At 40.1% G+C, this 16,428-nt stretch overlaps 1 protein-coding gene across 1 annotated transcript in view; it reads right to left on the reverse strand.

The window, feature by feature from the left end:
• Positions 1-16,016, reverse strand: part of ULK2 (unc-51 like autophagy activating kinase 2) — a 41,027-nt gene extending 25,011 nt beyond the window's left edge. The window contains exons 1-6 of the mRNA XM_052802852.1: positions 15,272-16,016; positions 13,853-13,945; positions 12,568-12,609; positions 3,128-3,160; positions 2,714-2,750; positions 1,031-1,204 (exon numbers count right to left, since the gene is read on the reverse strand). Of these exons, the coding sequence (XP_052658812.1) occupies positions 1,031-1,204; positions 2,714-2,750; positions 3,128-3,160; positions 12,568-12,609; positions 13,853-13,945; positions 15,272-15,364 (472 nt within the window). The 5' untranslated portion in view covers positions 15,365-16,016. The remainder of the gene's footprint in view (positions 1-1,030; positions 1,205-2,713; positions 2,751-3,127; positions 3,161-12,567; positions 12,610-13,852; positions 13,946-15,271) is intronic.
• Between the last annotated feature and the right edge of the window lie 412 nt (positions 16,017-16,428).

Genomic DNA, 16,428 nt, shown 5'->3' on the forward strand with positions numbered 1-16,428 from the left:
AATTACAAGTTAGAGAGAAAAAGACAGGTATAATATATAGTCAGCTACATGGAATAGTAAAATCTATGTGACACTGAAAGAATAATACATTATCTTCCAAATAGCAAGCCAAGAAACAGCAGTGGCATCATTTGCACAAACTGCTGCTCAGCCATCTCCCCAGCTGCAGAGCATGCTGTCTGGCGTCAGCAGGAAAGGATTAAAGTCAGTGGCTAAATATAAATGGTCCATTAACAGTGATGAATATACAATCTGCTTCAGTGAAATCACATCAGGTAGAAGTTTAAGAAGTCAAGTTTCAGATGCCTGAATTTTCCACATAGGCAAAAGCATCTGAAACTATCAAGTAAGGACAGCAAGAGAAGTTTTGTCTCCTCTGTGCTGTTTAGAACATGGAGTGAGTTGGAACGGATCTCAGATTTTGGTTGAGCAAAAGCATAGAAAAGAAACTTGTTAAAAACAAGGTATTTTTAAATGGACACTTAATAGACAACAAGAGATTAAAACTCCTGAAGCATCCTCTGAAGAAGAGTTTGGTAGTATCCTGAACAGTTGACATTTCTCCCCAGTTACAATGCCAAACCTCCTTCTGCCAAAAATAGGTCATAACCTACATTTCTAAACTTCTCCAATAACCCTTAGGAGGGTCTACCACAAAACCCCCCCAGCTGGAACTGTGACTGGAGTCTCACATGCACACAGTTTTGAAATGGGCTAAAGGCTACTTGAAGTTTCAAAGGTTACAGATTTATGTCTAATTAAAATAGTTTAATACTAGAAACATCAGCTAAATAGGTTTCTTTTTTCTGCAGATTTTATCAAAAAGATCTTTATGACTCAATCTTTTTTATTCCAAGAATCTGCACTACAGCATAAAGCTCACCGTTCTAGACTTACTGTCTGATTTGCATCAATTTAATACACACCATATCCAGTACACCCTCTGCACTTTAACAACAAAGACACTTCTGAGTAGTGAAACAATCCAACAGTGATGATTTACCTTTACATCAGAGAAAAGCATATTTACCTATTTTGATGCGTATGCCACTGACACTTGACTTCCTACGACTGGCGTAAGACAACAAAATATTCTGTGGTTTAAGATCCCTATGAATGATTCCTTTACTGTGCAGAATACGCATAGCTGCTGCAATCTGCTGGAGGAACACTCGGATGGTATCTTCACTAAGAGTTCCTTTAGCTGGAAATAACATACACATTAGCAGATGAGAAAATAAATATCATTATCTTTGGGCAAAAAGCAATAAACTTCACAGTGATCAACCGTGAAAACAATGAAGACAATCAAATCATAGTGAATTACACTCAGAACAATCTAATCTCCAGTATTTTTCTACAAACATATATACTCTCAACAACATACACATCTCTAGTTTTACACTAGCTACAGTACTCTGAATTATCTGTTTTTATAGTAGTTTACTCAACTTGGTAGCATAATAATTGTAAAACTTCTCAATCACCATTAAATCCTAAACTCACTAAAAATGCAAAAGAGCCAAGAAAATAAAAAAACTTCACAGTTTAGAACAGTAAATTTATCTACAATCATGTTAAAACCTGAAGCTGTAAAACCTGTTCTTTAAACAAATTATTATGGGGATGCAGATAAACACTCTGCTCAAAAATTTCATCCATGATAAAATTTATCTCGAAGGGAAAAAATAAGATGTACTTTTGAAAGTCTCTTCAGAAGCTATTAGCTCATTCTGCAGTTTGAAAAAGTACTGAACACAGGAGCGGGATTATACTGTATGAGTCTTTCCAAGGATTTTAATGGGAAGTGAATTAGGCTTTTAATATACAGTTACCATAACAATAGCTGTTCACAAAAAGATTCCTTCAATGTACTGAGACACAAAGGCAAGTAGAAGAATATTTTCATCAAGAAAAATATGAAGATTAACATCTCTGCTCAAAATTTTGTTTGTAATAAGAATCTACTTGTCATGATTCTGTAACTTCTGCCTTCACTTTGGGCAGAGTCATGTTGAAGGGTAAAATCTCTCCAAAGCCAGAACTGCCTCTTTGTAGAAAGCATTATTATGTAAGTAATCCAGTACTTTTAAGTTCATATGTTGGAAAAGAAAGCAGGTGGAATCAAAACACTGGGAGCAGCCCCCAAAATACAGCTTTAGAAATAGAAACCCACACATTTGTTAGTATGCTACTTAATTGTTAGCTACATCTTCTCCCTCATTTACAAATAAGGGAAAGTTACATTCAACAGTTTTGAAAGCAGTGGCAAAAAGCATTTCCTGTCTCTGCATTATTTTATTCTCTTTCATTGTTACTTTGTGGGTTTTACTTTCAATTATGAGTGGCATTTAAAAACACTGGGAAATATTTTCAAACAAATGCAAAACCTTATGTCTTCCTGCAGCTTCACAATTTAGTTTTCAAGTTCTCAGGGTGGCATACAAACACACAACAAACAGCACTCTGCTGCTGACCTTGACTGGAGACAGAATACAACACTAAACGGATTCTTGGTGAATTCAATTACTCTTATAAAGAGGGTACTCTAAAATCACAACAGGGTGAACACAGATTATGGAATTACAGCCATTCCATGAACAGAAAAATATTTAAACCACAATCTCAGAGAAACACCAATGGATTACAGGAATACAGAATATAAACATGTAATGCAATAGCTTCTTAATAGGGAAATACAGTAATCAATTACCTTGTAAGTAATCTGCCAAATCCCCACCATTGCAGTACTGTTAAAAAGAAAGGTTTTTATTCAAAACACATGCACTGAAATACTTGCTATATAATTTTTACTTTGTACTCTCTTCATGAAAATTAGAAGATCCTTTCCAGCTGTTTGCCTTTAAATTGTTTTGTCAATTACTTGTAATTAGTAATTTGAAGTGTAACACTTCATCAATACTTACAGTATCATAAAATGAAACTGAATAATTTATGGAACAAACACTGCTGATAAATTTAGTAGTGCATAGGAAATTAATGATCTAGTTTTCAGAACTGCTTGCTTTAACAAGTCATGGTTATTTTGCAGCTGCGCAAAGAAGGAGTTTTGTCTAAAAATCATCTTTAAAATCAGCCAGAAAGAAACAGATATGATAATACATACCTCCATTACCAAAAAGACAGAATTGGGCATTTCCTAAAAGAAAAGGAGAACAAATCCCATTTAAGAATGTGGCAAGACAAAGCCTTCAGTACCTGTATTAACCAAGTGTAACATGAGATTTTTTTTTCAATCAGCTGAGACACATTATGTTAAAGTCACTGCTTTAGAGGGTAGCAAATATGTACATTCCCCCCCATTAAATATTTCACATTTTCAAAAGCATTAGCATATGTAGAAAAATCACCAGACAATATCCTGAAGACTAAAGCTATCATTTGAAAGAGTATCATCCAGTAAGTACCATCAGTTTCCACTGTATGTCACTCCCTTAGCTTTCAACTGCCTTGGACTGCTCTATCAATACAAACTCAATAGTAAGAGCCCTTACAAATAAACAAACTTTAGATATCAGACATCACTGAAATCAGTCACTAACAGGACAGTAATATTTAGTCACAAATATACTGGACAAAATTACAAAGTGTAAGAAAGACAATTTGACTATGACAACCAGTTTTCTAAGGAGGAATTCCAAAGTTACGTTCCCCACTTCTGGGTAAAACAAGTTTTGGTTCTGCCATCTGACAAGCTGAAGGTCAGTCAGAAATGACAGCACAGTTAACTGCCTAGAATAAACTGATTCCCAAACGTTATTTTGTAGAACAATTAATTCAAGACTCATGCACACTTCTGTAAAGTATCTCCCTCAGCGAGTCACTGGCAGCAGCATGTCCCTGCCACGGACCTAAATGCCTTATTAGCAAAGGTGTGATTTGTTATGGCAGTCCTATTGAGATTTTCGAAAGCACTTTTGACCTACCTGCAACCTGAATTCCCTCTCTTGTAACTGAGTAAAAGTTACTGAAAGACAGATTAGCTAACTTCTACTGTAAATTATCTACACACTCCACAAAAATGCAGTAAAAATGTCTGTGCTTAAACCAGACTGTAACAAGAACTTTTACTTTTTTTACAAATATTTATTTTGTGTGAGGGAAGAAAGAGCCTACCTGTCTATGCCAATAATCAACATTGTTTTCCACAGTCTCCTGCATAAAATAGTTTTGTTGTGCCTACAAAGTTGAAGACACTCAGAGATCTTTTATAAAGTAAAAGTATTTTTTCCCTCTGAGCTGATTGAGTAAGACTGAAAGGAAAAAACACAAAGAGAACTAGAAGGAAACATAAGGCAAGTATACAATAAACAGGATGATGTTTTTAATTACATAGTATGTTACCTCCATTCCATTTTAAAAATAAACTTAAACAAAGGTTGCCAGTTTGTGGGAAAATATGTTTTTAAGACAGTTGAAGGAAAAGAGCGAGACAGCATACCAGCCAAGGCCATGCGTATGCCCCAGTTGGAAGTGGAACTGTAGACAGTCTGACTGTATTCTGCTAACTAGTGTCAAAAAAAAACCCTCAAAAGGGACATTGCATGGCAAAACAAAAGCTGTGAACTCAGCCACCTTTCTTGGTGCTTGTATTAAAACCTCAGCACACGTTCAATCTGCCCATACTGGCAAGAACTACCACAAGAGTGCCATTTTCAAGGGCTCACTAACAAGCCAGGCTAGGAAGCTCTAAAAAGAAAAATAAAGTAAAAACGGGCCGATGGGCCCAGGCTAGGGAAACCAACTACCCTAAATATCACACACAGCACAAAGCACATGGATGGCACAACCCGTTAAAGCAGTTTTCTACCAATCCATCAGATACAGATATCCACTACAGATAACTGTAGTAGTACAGTTCGAGATGAACCAGATATTTTAAGGTTAATTCAAGACTGTATTAGGCTCCTTCACTTTCTGGAAGCATTTAGTTTAGCCACTCTTGTCTGTGTTACAGAAATGCATCTGAGGTTCTTTCCAGCTCAGAACATCAAGCACATTACAGATTTGTTTACATTTGGAAATTAGCTTCAAAGAAAGCAAGTTTCTAGGAACTTTAGTCAAATCTGTTGGGAATGAAAGGCAAACTCCAACAAATACAGAATATTAAAGCAGCAGTAGATCACATTTCAGGAAGTCCCAATTGTTCAGTGTTTGTGTAACAGCTGTGGCCAACATGAACCATAATTTGTAATCCTATAAATGCCTCAAAACCTAAGTGCATATGTTAAAGCAAAAAAAGATAAGTAATTACTTGCTCTGTAAATCACTGAAAATACATAACGATAAATGTTGTTTCTTTCAACACTGTTCCTTTGCAACATCATCTTCCAAGACAGAAACTCACTCTCTTTCAGGAACCCCAAGGACGCCAAACAGCAACTCTTGAGATCCCCATTTATGAAACTGAAAATTCTGCCAACTGAGGATCGCTTCACTTAAAGGACAACTGTGATGTGTGAAAGAATAACACAGCTGAGAAGCATGGAAACTGTCCGTTCTCCAGTGACAAGAAAGAAGCTCAGCTAGTGGATTTCCACCCGAACATAGCAATCCCATGAATCAGAAATAGCTGTTCCACAGCATCAGTGCCTCCACTACACAACACACTCTGTACAAAAACAGCAGCTTAGGGCTGTATGTAATGCTCAGCTCATGACAGACATTTATTCATCACAGAACTAAGAGAATGTGTTTTCTGGATTCCCTTGGAAACAAAGTCCTTTCAAATGAAACTGCTCTCTTCAGGAACACAGAGCCGATGATTTTTCCTGTTGTACTAGTCTCACCTGTTTAAAGAAAGTCATTTCTATCGGACTACACTAGATGTCCCTCAAATAGCATCACTCATCACTTTTTGACTGATATTCTTGACTAAAAATAATCAAATGAGTCACTGGGTTAAAGTCATAGCAAGAAGTAGAGCATGTTCCCTTATTGTAGCTTAGATAATCCTTTCTTATTAAATCAGCAGAGCAGATTAGAGGTTTCACGAAGAGATTTTCCCAGACTGGTCAAAAGTCCTATCTAATTCGTATTGCAGAAGTAATATTTTGCACAGTACCAGTACCAAGGTCCCCAGCCACATCTCATCCCAACTTTAACTCATAACCAAACACTTCTCAATATCCCATCAATGCAAGCTTTAGTTCAAAACAGCTGAAGTTGTTCATCCCTTCACAGTTGCTCAAATTTTGCATTAGAGTTCTTGAGCAGCCTGGCTGGGAATGTGATCTCCATTTTGGGAATACATTCAGAAAACACAAGTCAATTCTGTAGACACATTTTTCCCTTCTAAATCAGTCTGCTGAAGAATAAAGCTATCCCTATCATCATTCCCTAGACTTGTGATTTCTGTTGACTTGCTAAGCAGAGCAAAGTGCTCAAAAATGAAAAGATTAGTAAACCAGCATGTTTCAGATCTAACATTCAGGAATAAAGCTGACCTAGCAAGCTATTTTAAACTGCTGCTTGAAACAGATAACAAAGCTTTCAAAAATCTACATTGATATACAGATCATAAAATTACTGCAGCTAGAGTTGTTCTGGCCTACGCTTCTACCTAGAAAAATAATCAAGCAATACAAATGTATGTTGTGTTGCAACAATTACGGAACAGTTTTGCCCAGCATGCCGTTGCTTTGTTGCTTAAAGTTTTCTTGACAAAAACCTACTTTTGCTCCTTCTTATTCGGAATCTAGGCATCACTTGCAAGTTGAAGTAAAAGATAGCAAAGGTTAATACGAAGCCATTTTACAATTCTGAAAGCTAACAGATAAACCTAATAGAAAAAGATTAAAAGGCAATGTATTTGCTGTGCTTTAATCCCACACTTCCAACAGTTGTCTCAGGGGATGTGAAGTTCCAACCCAAATCACAGGCTCAGTGCAGTAGTTCCATTTAAAAGACATTAATTGAAAAAAGTCAAAACATCCATGGTTACTTCTGACAGCTGTTGCTAGAACTCTAGAGTATTGGCAGAAACATACCCTAGATTTCTTTTTGGTTAGGAAGTCCTCCTTTAAAACAAGCTGAAAGTCTGCAAGAAACTCTTAGTGAGCTGCCAAAGCAGAAACTGTGGCAAATAAATAGTTACTATGTTTTTGCTCCAAGCCTGTAGATTCTGTTTAGCTGCAGCTTATGATTGAGTCCCAAGAGCATGAGAGTTAACGTGACAGCTTGTGCACTGCTATTATCTGATTAATTTTCTTATATGTTAATTTGGGCTATATTTGCTTTTTTTTTTTTTTTGGCCAGGAATACACTCCTCTTTTTTGGAGCATTAAATACATTTGGCAAAAGTTCTAATGATTTAGTGAAAAAGGACTGGTCCAGGTCTTTTTAAGGCTGTTTCTCACTGTATTACAGATACTCGTTTTGCTTTGCAAGTGTACCACAGCAGCAGCTTCTAACATGTTCAGCTCCTATCATCTAAAAGACTGAACATTTTGTTAGTTCTGACTAAATGTTAAGTCTCAGATTAAATGTCACTTGACATGTGCCTGTAGGATTCAAGTAGCATGCATGCTGCCAATTATTCACATAAAAGAGCAATCAGCCATGGAGAAATGTACCACAATAGCCGTATCACTCATTTTCTGTTATGTGAAATGCTGTGCTTAACTAATATATATGGGAGGTAGTGAAAGAGACTGGCCTGCTGCACTGCACAAAGGAAAGGCAAAACTGTTCACAGCGCACTGAACATTTAACATGCTCACATACTAGAAGATCTTCTGAAATAGTTTTGAAATACAAATTATAGCATCTAGGCACAGCAGGTAAGCTAAGGACTGCGTAGTAACTCCAACTCTTTGGTTCTGTGGGCCAAAACAAATTCTAACTGGCTGTCCCTAGCCTTGAACACCTACACTGGCATCATTCCTTGCAGTCCAATATTGTTGTAACCGACCTTTCCGTTAGCATCAGCTGCCAGGTAGTATTTCAAAATGTTTACGATTTCTACAGGGCTTCCACACACAGTGAGGATGGATACTGACAAACACAAAGGCCTTAATCAAGGAGCTGAGGGAAAAAAATAAAGATATTGAGACATCCTGATTCAACAGACAAGGGAACAGCTAGATGAGAGTATGGAGGCAATCAAAGCTGTGAGACACCAAGATCAAGAGCACACACCAGAATGCTTGAAGCAAATGCCTCAAGAAACATAAGCAATACTACCAGACCAACTGGAGTCCTTGGGTAAACCAAACAGCAATATTTAATTCCCACTGGTAAAACAACAGGTATAGATAAATATGGTTTCTTCCATAAGCATCCCTAATAAGAACTCATGGGCACTTGTGTATAAGTAAGGGCTGAGGTGTAAGTACCAGAAGGACCACTGACTTTGTTCCCACTAGCTTTCACTGCTTTCAAGGACAGCAGAAGCAGCTGCAGTTATTTTGTTTGCTATGTACCAACAAGCTAAGACAAGAAACAATTTCTGTTCAGACACTGTTTCTCCAATAACACATTGGAAATTAGTTCTCCCTAAACTACTGTTCAAATAGCAAACTTCAGACTCCATACAGTGAAGACATTAATTCATTCTTCTAAAACGCTATCTCCAAGATACATTACAGGCTTTCATTCTGATGGCTGACATTCTAAAGGGGTTTTGAATTAAATTATTTGCTAAAACAGGCACTGTCTGGCACTGTGTAAGAGATTAGTTCTACTCAGCACACACTTGGGATCATGAACTGCACAAAACTGTAAATTCACATCCTAAATATAGCACATTCCAAATAACTTACTGATACCTTCATGCTTCAGTATAATAATACTTTATCCAAGGACCTCAATGTACTTTATGCTGGTGAGTTAGAGGTTATTTTAGACTCCTTTTGCTTTTGAGAAACAGTGGGCTCCATTTCCCCAATTAACGGGATCCAAGATTGATCTTCTTTTGCAGGATGAATGACGTCCCATAGCACCACCATGGGAAAAGAGCTGCATTCTTATACCATTTTAGACATTTAGGAGTTTTTTATTCTTGAATGAAAGACTACCAAACTCTTGCCCAACAAGATAAGTAAAAAGCGTCTCAACAGGTTACGTCTTGCTATCCATCTATTATATTCTGGGGTCTTTTTAAGCACTTCACTTCATGAAAAAATTAATTTCACATTTAGAGGTAGCTGCATATGTTTATTTTTCAGAGCCCTACTACTGCAAAACATTTGCCTCTCACAGATGGACAGTTCATATTTAAGTATCTCCACAAATGCCTTCAGTCTTAGAACCACCGGTCTCCACACCCTAGTGTGTGCAGATCCCCAGCCTTCTGAGATGGCACAAACACCACCAGTAGGCTCTGCTTACATAAAATGCTTAACTGCAGATCAAACCTGCCAGTGCCGCGTGTAACCACCTTACAGAAATCAAGGGCAATTATCATGCTGGCACCAGAGCAAAAGATTTTTATGTCAACCGATGCACATACAACGTTAACGGCACACCAATTTGGGTGTGTCTCCAGATGAACGGGCATTTCTAGTAACTCAACTCAGTGGACCCTATACATACTAAGTAACATGTCAAAGTGGTGTTCATAGAAGCTGAAGCAACAGCGATGTAGAAGGTTTTAAAATGTTCATATACTATCAGCAGAACGGCTCAGAAGTTCTCCTTGGATCGAATTAAAACCTTAATGGTGTATGTATCTTTACTACACTGACTTGTGCGACTGGTCACAGATCATGCAACAGGAACACAACCATAAATGAAGAGAGATGAAAGAGATGGAAATCTAACTACCTCCTGTGAAAACAATTCCAAATTAAGCCTTCTGCAATATGTAAAATAATAACTACCCTTTCATTCTCAAAGGATATATTCCAAATTGCTATGCAGGGATACAGCTTTAATCTCAAAAGTATTGCTATTAAGTACAAATAATTTCATTTAATATTATGAGATGCAAAAATACCTATTCTTCATTGCAATTAATTTACACTTTTTTCACTTAGTTTTGCCACTTACATTGCACACCATCTTTTCTATCACAAAACTCCGTACAACAATCAGTTCTTGGATTATTCAGCTAAATGGTCTGCCAAACAGTGCATCTGAAACACAAGCATTTTATTTCAAACTGTCTAAGGTTAAGAAAAACTTCAAACCAACAGAACTGTAAAAATAAAACAGACTCCCAGTCACGCTGAGAACTTCCTACTGTGACACAGGCTCCACTGGCTCAAGCGCTGAGGGAAAAAAAAAAGCTTCTGTAACTCAAAAATTGCTTGAAATCCTAAAGTCTTATCTGCTGTACTATATCACTTTGTTCACAATACTATGGCAAATAAAAAGGGCAGTACATGTTAGAACATGAAATGCTAAAGAAAATTAGTAGGTGTAACAGCCTAATAGACATGTGAATGCCTTGCATAGTGTTCGTTCTTGCCAGGTTATAAATTAATGTAATCATACAAGTTAATCATGTATAATATTTCACAAACATTGCCCTGTACAGAAAGGAAAAAGCTTATTTGTGCAAGTGTCACATTCTTTAGACCATATTTTGCAAAGCAATTTCTTCTACAGAAGTAGCATCACACTGCCAAGCTTTATGTTTGCCATGAATGTACTTGAAATATATCCAATGTATGAGACCCAGGTTTTCCCTTCTCTTTGCTTTAACTGTTCATTTTATTTAAATGCAATAGTCAGTGACAAGCAGCAACATCCCCTTCTCAAATGGAGAGTACAGGACTGATCATTCAAGAAGTCCTGTCACTCTAAGGGCACCCTTTCCTGTGGCAGAAAAGCATAGAAGTTATGTTTTTAAATAACCTTTAAGTAAAGAACCCATAGACAAGCGTATGGTTCTGTTCTCTCTCCCCTTGTGGATGTTCTGTGCATAAATCAAAAGAAGCAACAGCCTCTCCAAGGCTTGGAAGATCCACAAAGTTAAATCGTCAAAATACATATCTAGTCAATTACTCTCAGGTTGAGCTGCAAAGCTTAGTAAGTAATCTTCACATATAAACAACCGATAAATCTGAAATTCAGCAGCTTACTCACACACCAACGCCCTCAGTCAACAATTCCAATTTCTTTTAAGAAGTCTGGATATACTAAATTTAGGATGCTGAGAGATTATTTCCACTTAGCAATACTCAGGGAAAAACCTGGTCTCTTCAAGAAGCACAAGAGACTATACTTTCCCTCTCAGAGTCAAAATGCAGACTTCTGAAGTCAAGACCCAGCAGGGAAAAGAGTCTATACATCCAAATGGGAAGTTCTGACGCACAATCTGTTACTACATGAACATCATCACTTTGTACCAAAAGTCAACAGAAGTTAGAACATGTCCTGTAGTGCTACACACAATAAAACCTGAGCCTGCCTAGCATTTATCATGTGAACACAGATTTCTATAGCTACAGAGATACACATCTACACATAAGCTGAAAACCTTTTAGGATGCAAATGTGTAAAGACACAAAACATTGAAGAATATCAAAATGTCTATTTTGCATTGCTTTAACTATGCAGTGCCCCAAGGGTGGTTCTTAATTTTTTCATAAATGTAACTCTATTTAAGATTAGAATTGAGCCCAGGAGATAAATGTATAGTTCTTATTCAAGCAGAACAAATGGCTGTATAACCTACATCACATCATATTCAGCTTTACTCAACACTTGCAGGCCTTAGGATACAAAAAATGTACTTCCTACTAAGTAGGATACACTACCCTAGATAGGCTAGAAAACTAACTCCTTCACCCCATCAGGCAGAATCCTGGGAATAAAAAGAGGAAGACAATTTGAAGCAATTTAATACTTATTTCTCCTACTTGAAAAGATCCAAATGTCTGCTTGGGTTTTATACTTTATCCTATCCTTTTGAACGCAGACAACAGCAATATATACATGTATGATCATGGTCTACTTCCTTCAGTTCTTCCTCACCATGACACAGGGTTATAAAATACACTTCTTTGTTACAGAGATCTCAAAGATGCTGCTCCTTTTCTACAACACAGTATTTTAAGTTATGTTGACTTCTTAATGTCACTTGCTTCATCCATTCAGATCAACTCCTACTAGTACATTTTTCTTCAGGTGTATTCAGTCTTCATCCACAAACACCCACCTTCCAATTAAATTATAGGGCCAAGGAAACAAGGCTAATTCAGGAGAATAGTTACTGCCACTGATAGAGCTCCCAGCCCAACCAGCTGATGCTTTTTCTCTGGAGACAGAACCAAACTACACAAACAGCCTCTGCAGAGGTTCTCAGGCTGCCACTTGCCACTGCTGCCTGGAAGTAAACTGTATTCCTCATGGCTTTCTATCTCAACTGTGCATCCTGCTTATCAGGAAGAGCCAATACAAAGTAAGTGCATAGTGTTTTGAAGATGAGAGAACTCCTCTGCCACTGCTAAGGAACCGAATTTCTTTTTCTAAATGCCAAACTGATTATAGCAACAAAATATATGGCCATTCAAAATTTTCTACTCAGTATACATATATATGCATTATATTTTCATAAATAAATTTTAATGAAGAAAAACGCATCAAAATATATTTTACCTGGACATCATAGAGAGCTACAATGTTCTCATGCTGAAGTTCCTGTAAAACAAAATATTTGTGTTATGGAAATAGCCTGTTATTATTATTATTTTAAATTTAATATGCTAGGTGATATTCAAAGAGAACCAAATTTTACAAAGAAAGGTAGCATCTTTTTTAGATCATCTGATGGAATTTGGAGGAAATCCCAGCTATTTAGACAATATTTACAGGAATAGGAAATTAGGCAATATCTTCAGAGGTCATAAAAACATTTGGTTCCAGAACTTATTTTCTATGTCTTGCTACAGAAAGTACTACAGCACAAGATCCTTTAACGAGTACTGAAAACTGACTAAATTTAATTTTATAGTCTCACACAATTTCTTGCTTAGCAGAGTAACCAGCTATACTATGTTCAAGTCAACCTTACCATTTTACAATAAAAAGGAAATCAAACAGAATGACACCAAATAAAACTCACAGGACAGCTCATGCAATTATTTGTAATTGCTCAAAAAAACATCTGTCTTTGCTAAGTACTCGCAGCACACTAATATACCCAACAGTACAATTTCTGGTATAAAATAAATATACTAGAATATAATATGCATTTATTAGTATATAAAATAGTGACGTATCTCAAGAAGCTTGGAAACGGAAAGAAAGCAGCACTAATTATTGCTGCAAAGCTATGTAAAACGAGATGTGGTGAAGTTCAGAGAGCAGAGAATGCTCGATGTTTTTGTAAAATAGCATTGAAAAACTAAATGATGCTCTGTTTTATTTCCTTCATTAGAGCCACACTACACATTTTAAGTCAATTAACACAACTCAGAAGTGGGAAGACTGCTTCAGGAATCAAATTCAGCATGCTGATTTTAGCTTTCAAGGCATCTTTGAGCAAAGAAGATGAAGAAAGATCAAAGACTGATGTTTTACCCTCAGCTATGACTTTTGTTGTATGCACTCCTTGAGAAAGGTGCCACATTAGCCATCCTGAAGGACAAAGTTTTCTACATGTGCAATAAGCAAAGCACAGAGACCAGTTCTACAATAATTTTCTACTTTTAACTACAAAAGCATGCCCATAACCTGTTCTGAGACAATTTCCAGAACTAAAAAAGTATATTTTTCTTTTTTTCCTGTTTTTTTTTAGTTCTGGAATTCTGGAACTAACAAAGAAACGAAAGGCAGAATAGCAATTACTGTGATACTACCCATGACCTGGAATGAACTAGGTCAAAAGTCTCTTCTCCTTTTCAATTAAAGCAGCTTTAAAAATCACTGCAAATTAACATACCTTTAAGATTTTTATTTCTTTTCCAAGTAGGATTTGTGACTTTGACAAGTTCTTTTTGTTAATACTCTTTATGGCTACTTCCCAATCAGTCTTCTGGAAACAAACAAACAAACAAAAAGTATTGTCAGTTTTATATTTTTTTAACTTTATCCACTAACAACTAGCTAGTAAAGCACTGGAAAAAAAGTTGCGAGATCACCCCTACTCTACCCACCAGTGATTACTACATCACATGACACCATCAAGAACTATTTCATTCCACAATTGCTTAGCTATTAAAATCCAGCTGCAGCTACACTGCATTTTCATGGATTCAAAAGCATTTAAAAACTGAAAGAAGTAAGTAATCATATCCCATTTATTTTTTGGTAGTGGTGCTATGTATCTGCTTTTTAGTCCCCCCTCAAAGATCGAGTTACTTTTACTCTCCTTTAAGGACTTCCCGTTTTCAGCCTTTTTATGCTCTACAGCTGAAAATTGCACAAGAAAACATCTGTTTCTTTAAATAAACTTACATATCGTCTATTTATATATTACCTAAAAATAAATTGCCTATTTATTTGTAAGTTGGGAGCACCTCCACTGGCCTTTAAAGTTTCTGTTTTCCTCTCTCCCTTTTTTTTTTTTTAACCCCAAAATCACTGCACTGTGCCTCTCCAAGTTGCGAGTACTGCCCTAATGCTCCAAGATGATAAATCTGAAGAGCTGTTTTCTGGAAAGCAGAGCACTTCAGGCACCAACACCAGAATAAACTCTCACAGCATCAAGAAACCATAACGTAACTATGAATATCCGGGGTGATTAGCAAGCCATGCCAGGAAACCAGACACCTCTGAATTTAAGAAATCTTCAGCCAATCCCAAAGGAGACAATTTTCCATTAGATCCCTCGTTATCCAGCGAGATAAACATGACCCTCCCAACAAACAAAGGGCTCAGCCTCCCATACAGCTGCAACTCTCCACTCGCCGTTATGTTAGGGAGCTACCAAACAGCAGAAAGCAGAGGTGGGAACGCAGATAGGTTGTTGGGCTTTTTTAGCGGGGGGAGGGGGGAAAAAAAAAGGGGGTTTATGGAGGCCGGCTGCTCGGCTCTCGGGCCGCCGCGGGCTGCAGCAGCGGCAGGCCGGCTGTCGGGGCTGCCCCGGGCGCAGGCCCAGCCCCGGGCCCCGCCGCCCCCACCCCGGTACCTCAGCCCACCCCGCACCTTTCTTTTTTTTTTTCCTCCCCAAACACCCAAATCACGACGAAACTCCCCCAGACGAAACACACCCCACAACCCCCCCGGTCATCACCCACCGGGAAGGGGCTCCTGACGGCGGCAGCCCCGGCCGAGCGACCCCGGCCCCGGCCCCCTGCCCCGGCCCGGGGTTGTGTAACCAGCCCCGCTCCGGCTGCGGGCGAAGCCCATCGCTGTTTACCTTGCGGTGGCGACCTTTGAAGACCACAGCAAAGGCTCCGTGTCCTATCAGGTCCTTCTTGCTGTACTCAAAGTCCCCCACCACCTCCATCATCCCTCAGCGGGGCATGAAGCCCCGGGAAGGGAAGGAAAACAAAGGGGCTCTTCCTCCTGCCCAGGCAGCTACAGCCGCCTCACGGCAACCAGCGGCGGGGTGGGAGCCTGCCCCTCTCCTGGCTGCCCCCGGCGGCGGGGGCAGCTCCTCTCATACCGCGGGGGCAGCCGCAGACCCCCGGGCCGGCGGGGCTGCTGCAGGGCGTCGCCGAGGCAAAAGGCTCCGTCTGGCATGGGGAGGGCAAAGCAGGGAAAAGGCGGCGGGCGGGGGGGAGACTCTCAGGGGCCGGGTGTGAGGGGACAGCGCGGCATCGGCGCCGGGACGAGGGGCCTTCTCAGCGGGGAAGGGGGTTCCGCGCCCTGCCGCTGCCCGCCCCCATGGCCCCGCCACAGCGGGGGCTGCCGGCGCCGCGGCCCCCCTCAGGGACCGAGCCCCAAAGCATCCAGCAGGGCGGGAGGAGGCGCGGCCCGCAGCTCCGGGGGTGGCTGTCGCTGTCGTCGCCGCCGCACCCCCCCCCCCCCCACCCCGCGGGAAGGGAGGAAGCGGTGAGTGTGCAGACGGGGGTGTCTCAGGCCGCCACCGCCTCCTGGGGCTCCCGCCGCTCCGCCAATGCTTCCCTAGCGATCCGCAACCCAGCCAGCCCCGGCTCCGACTGCCCAGACCTCCGCGCCACCCCACGCCTTTTATAGACCGCATCGCGCAGGCCCCAGCGCTCGGCTGCTTCCGCCGCCGGCCAAAGAGTGCCTCACCCCGTTTAACCCGGCGGGAGCGCGAGGCGGGGTCCCTCCGCCGCCGTCTCCTCAGCAGCCCGCCCTGCCCCGGGCCCCGCTGACCTCTCCTCGGGGTCCCGCCGCCGCCCCTCAGCCCACAGCTGGGCCTCGGCCCCCCTCCGGCCCCGCACCCCACCATGGCTCCTGAGGGGGGTCATTGTCAGGGAGAAATGCGACCCAAGCCCCGGGAACCAACCCCTGTCCTCAGCCCAGAGCTGGGGCTGAGAGGCCAAACTCAAGCTAAGCCCCCCACACCCGGCTATCGCTTCTAAGGCTTGCTGTATTTCACTTCAG

Source organism: Harpia harpyja, chromosome 12, assembly GCF_026419915.1.
Source record: "Harpia harpyja isolate bHarHar1 chromosome 12, bHarHar1 primary haplotype, whole genome shotgun sequence".
Lineage (NCBI taxonomy): Eukaryota > Metazoa > Chordata > Aves > Accipitriformes > Accipitridae > Harpia > Harpia harpyja.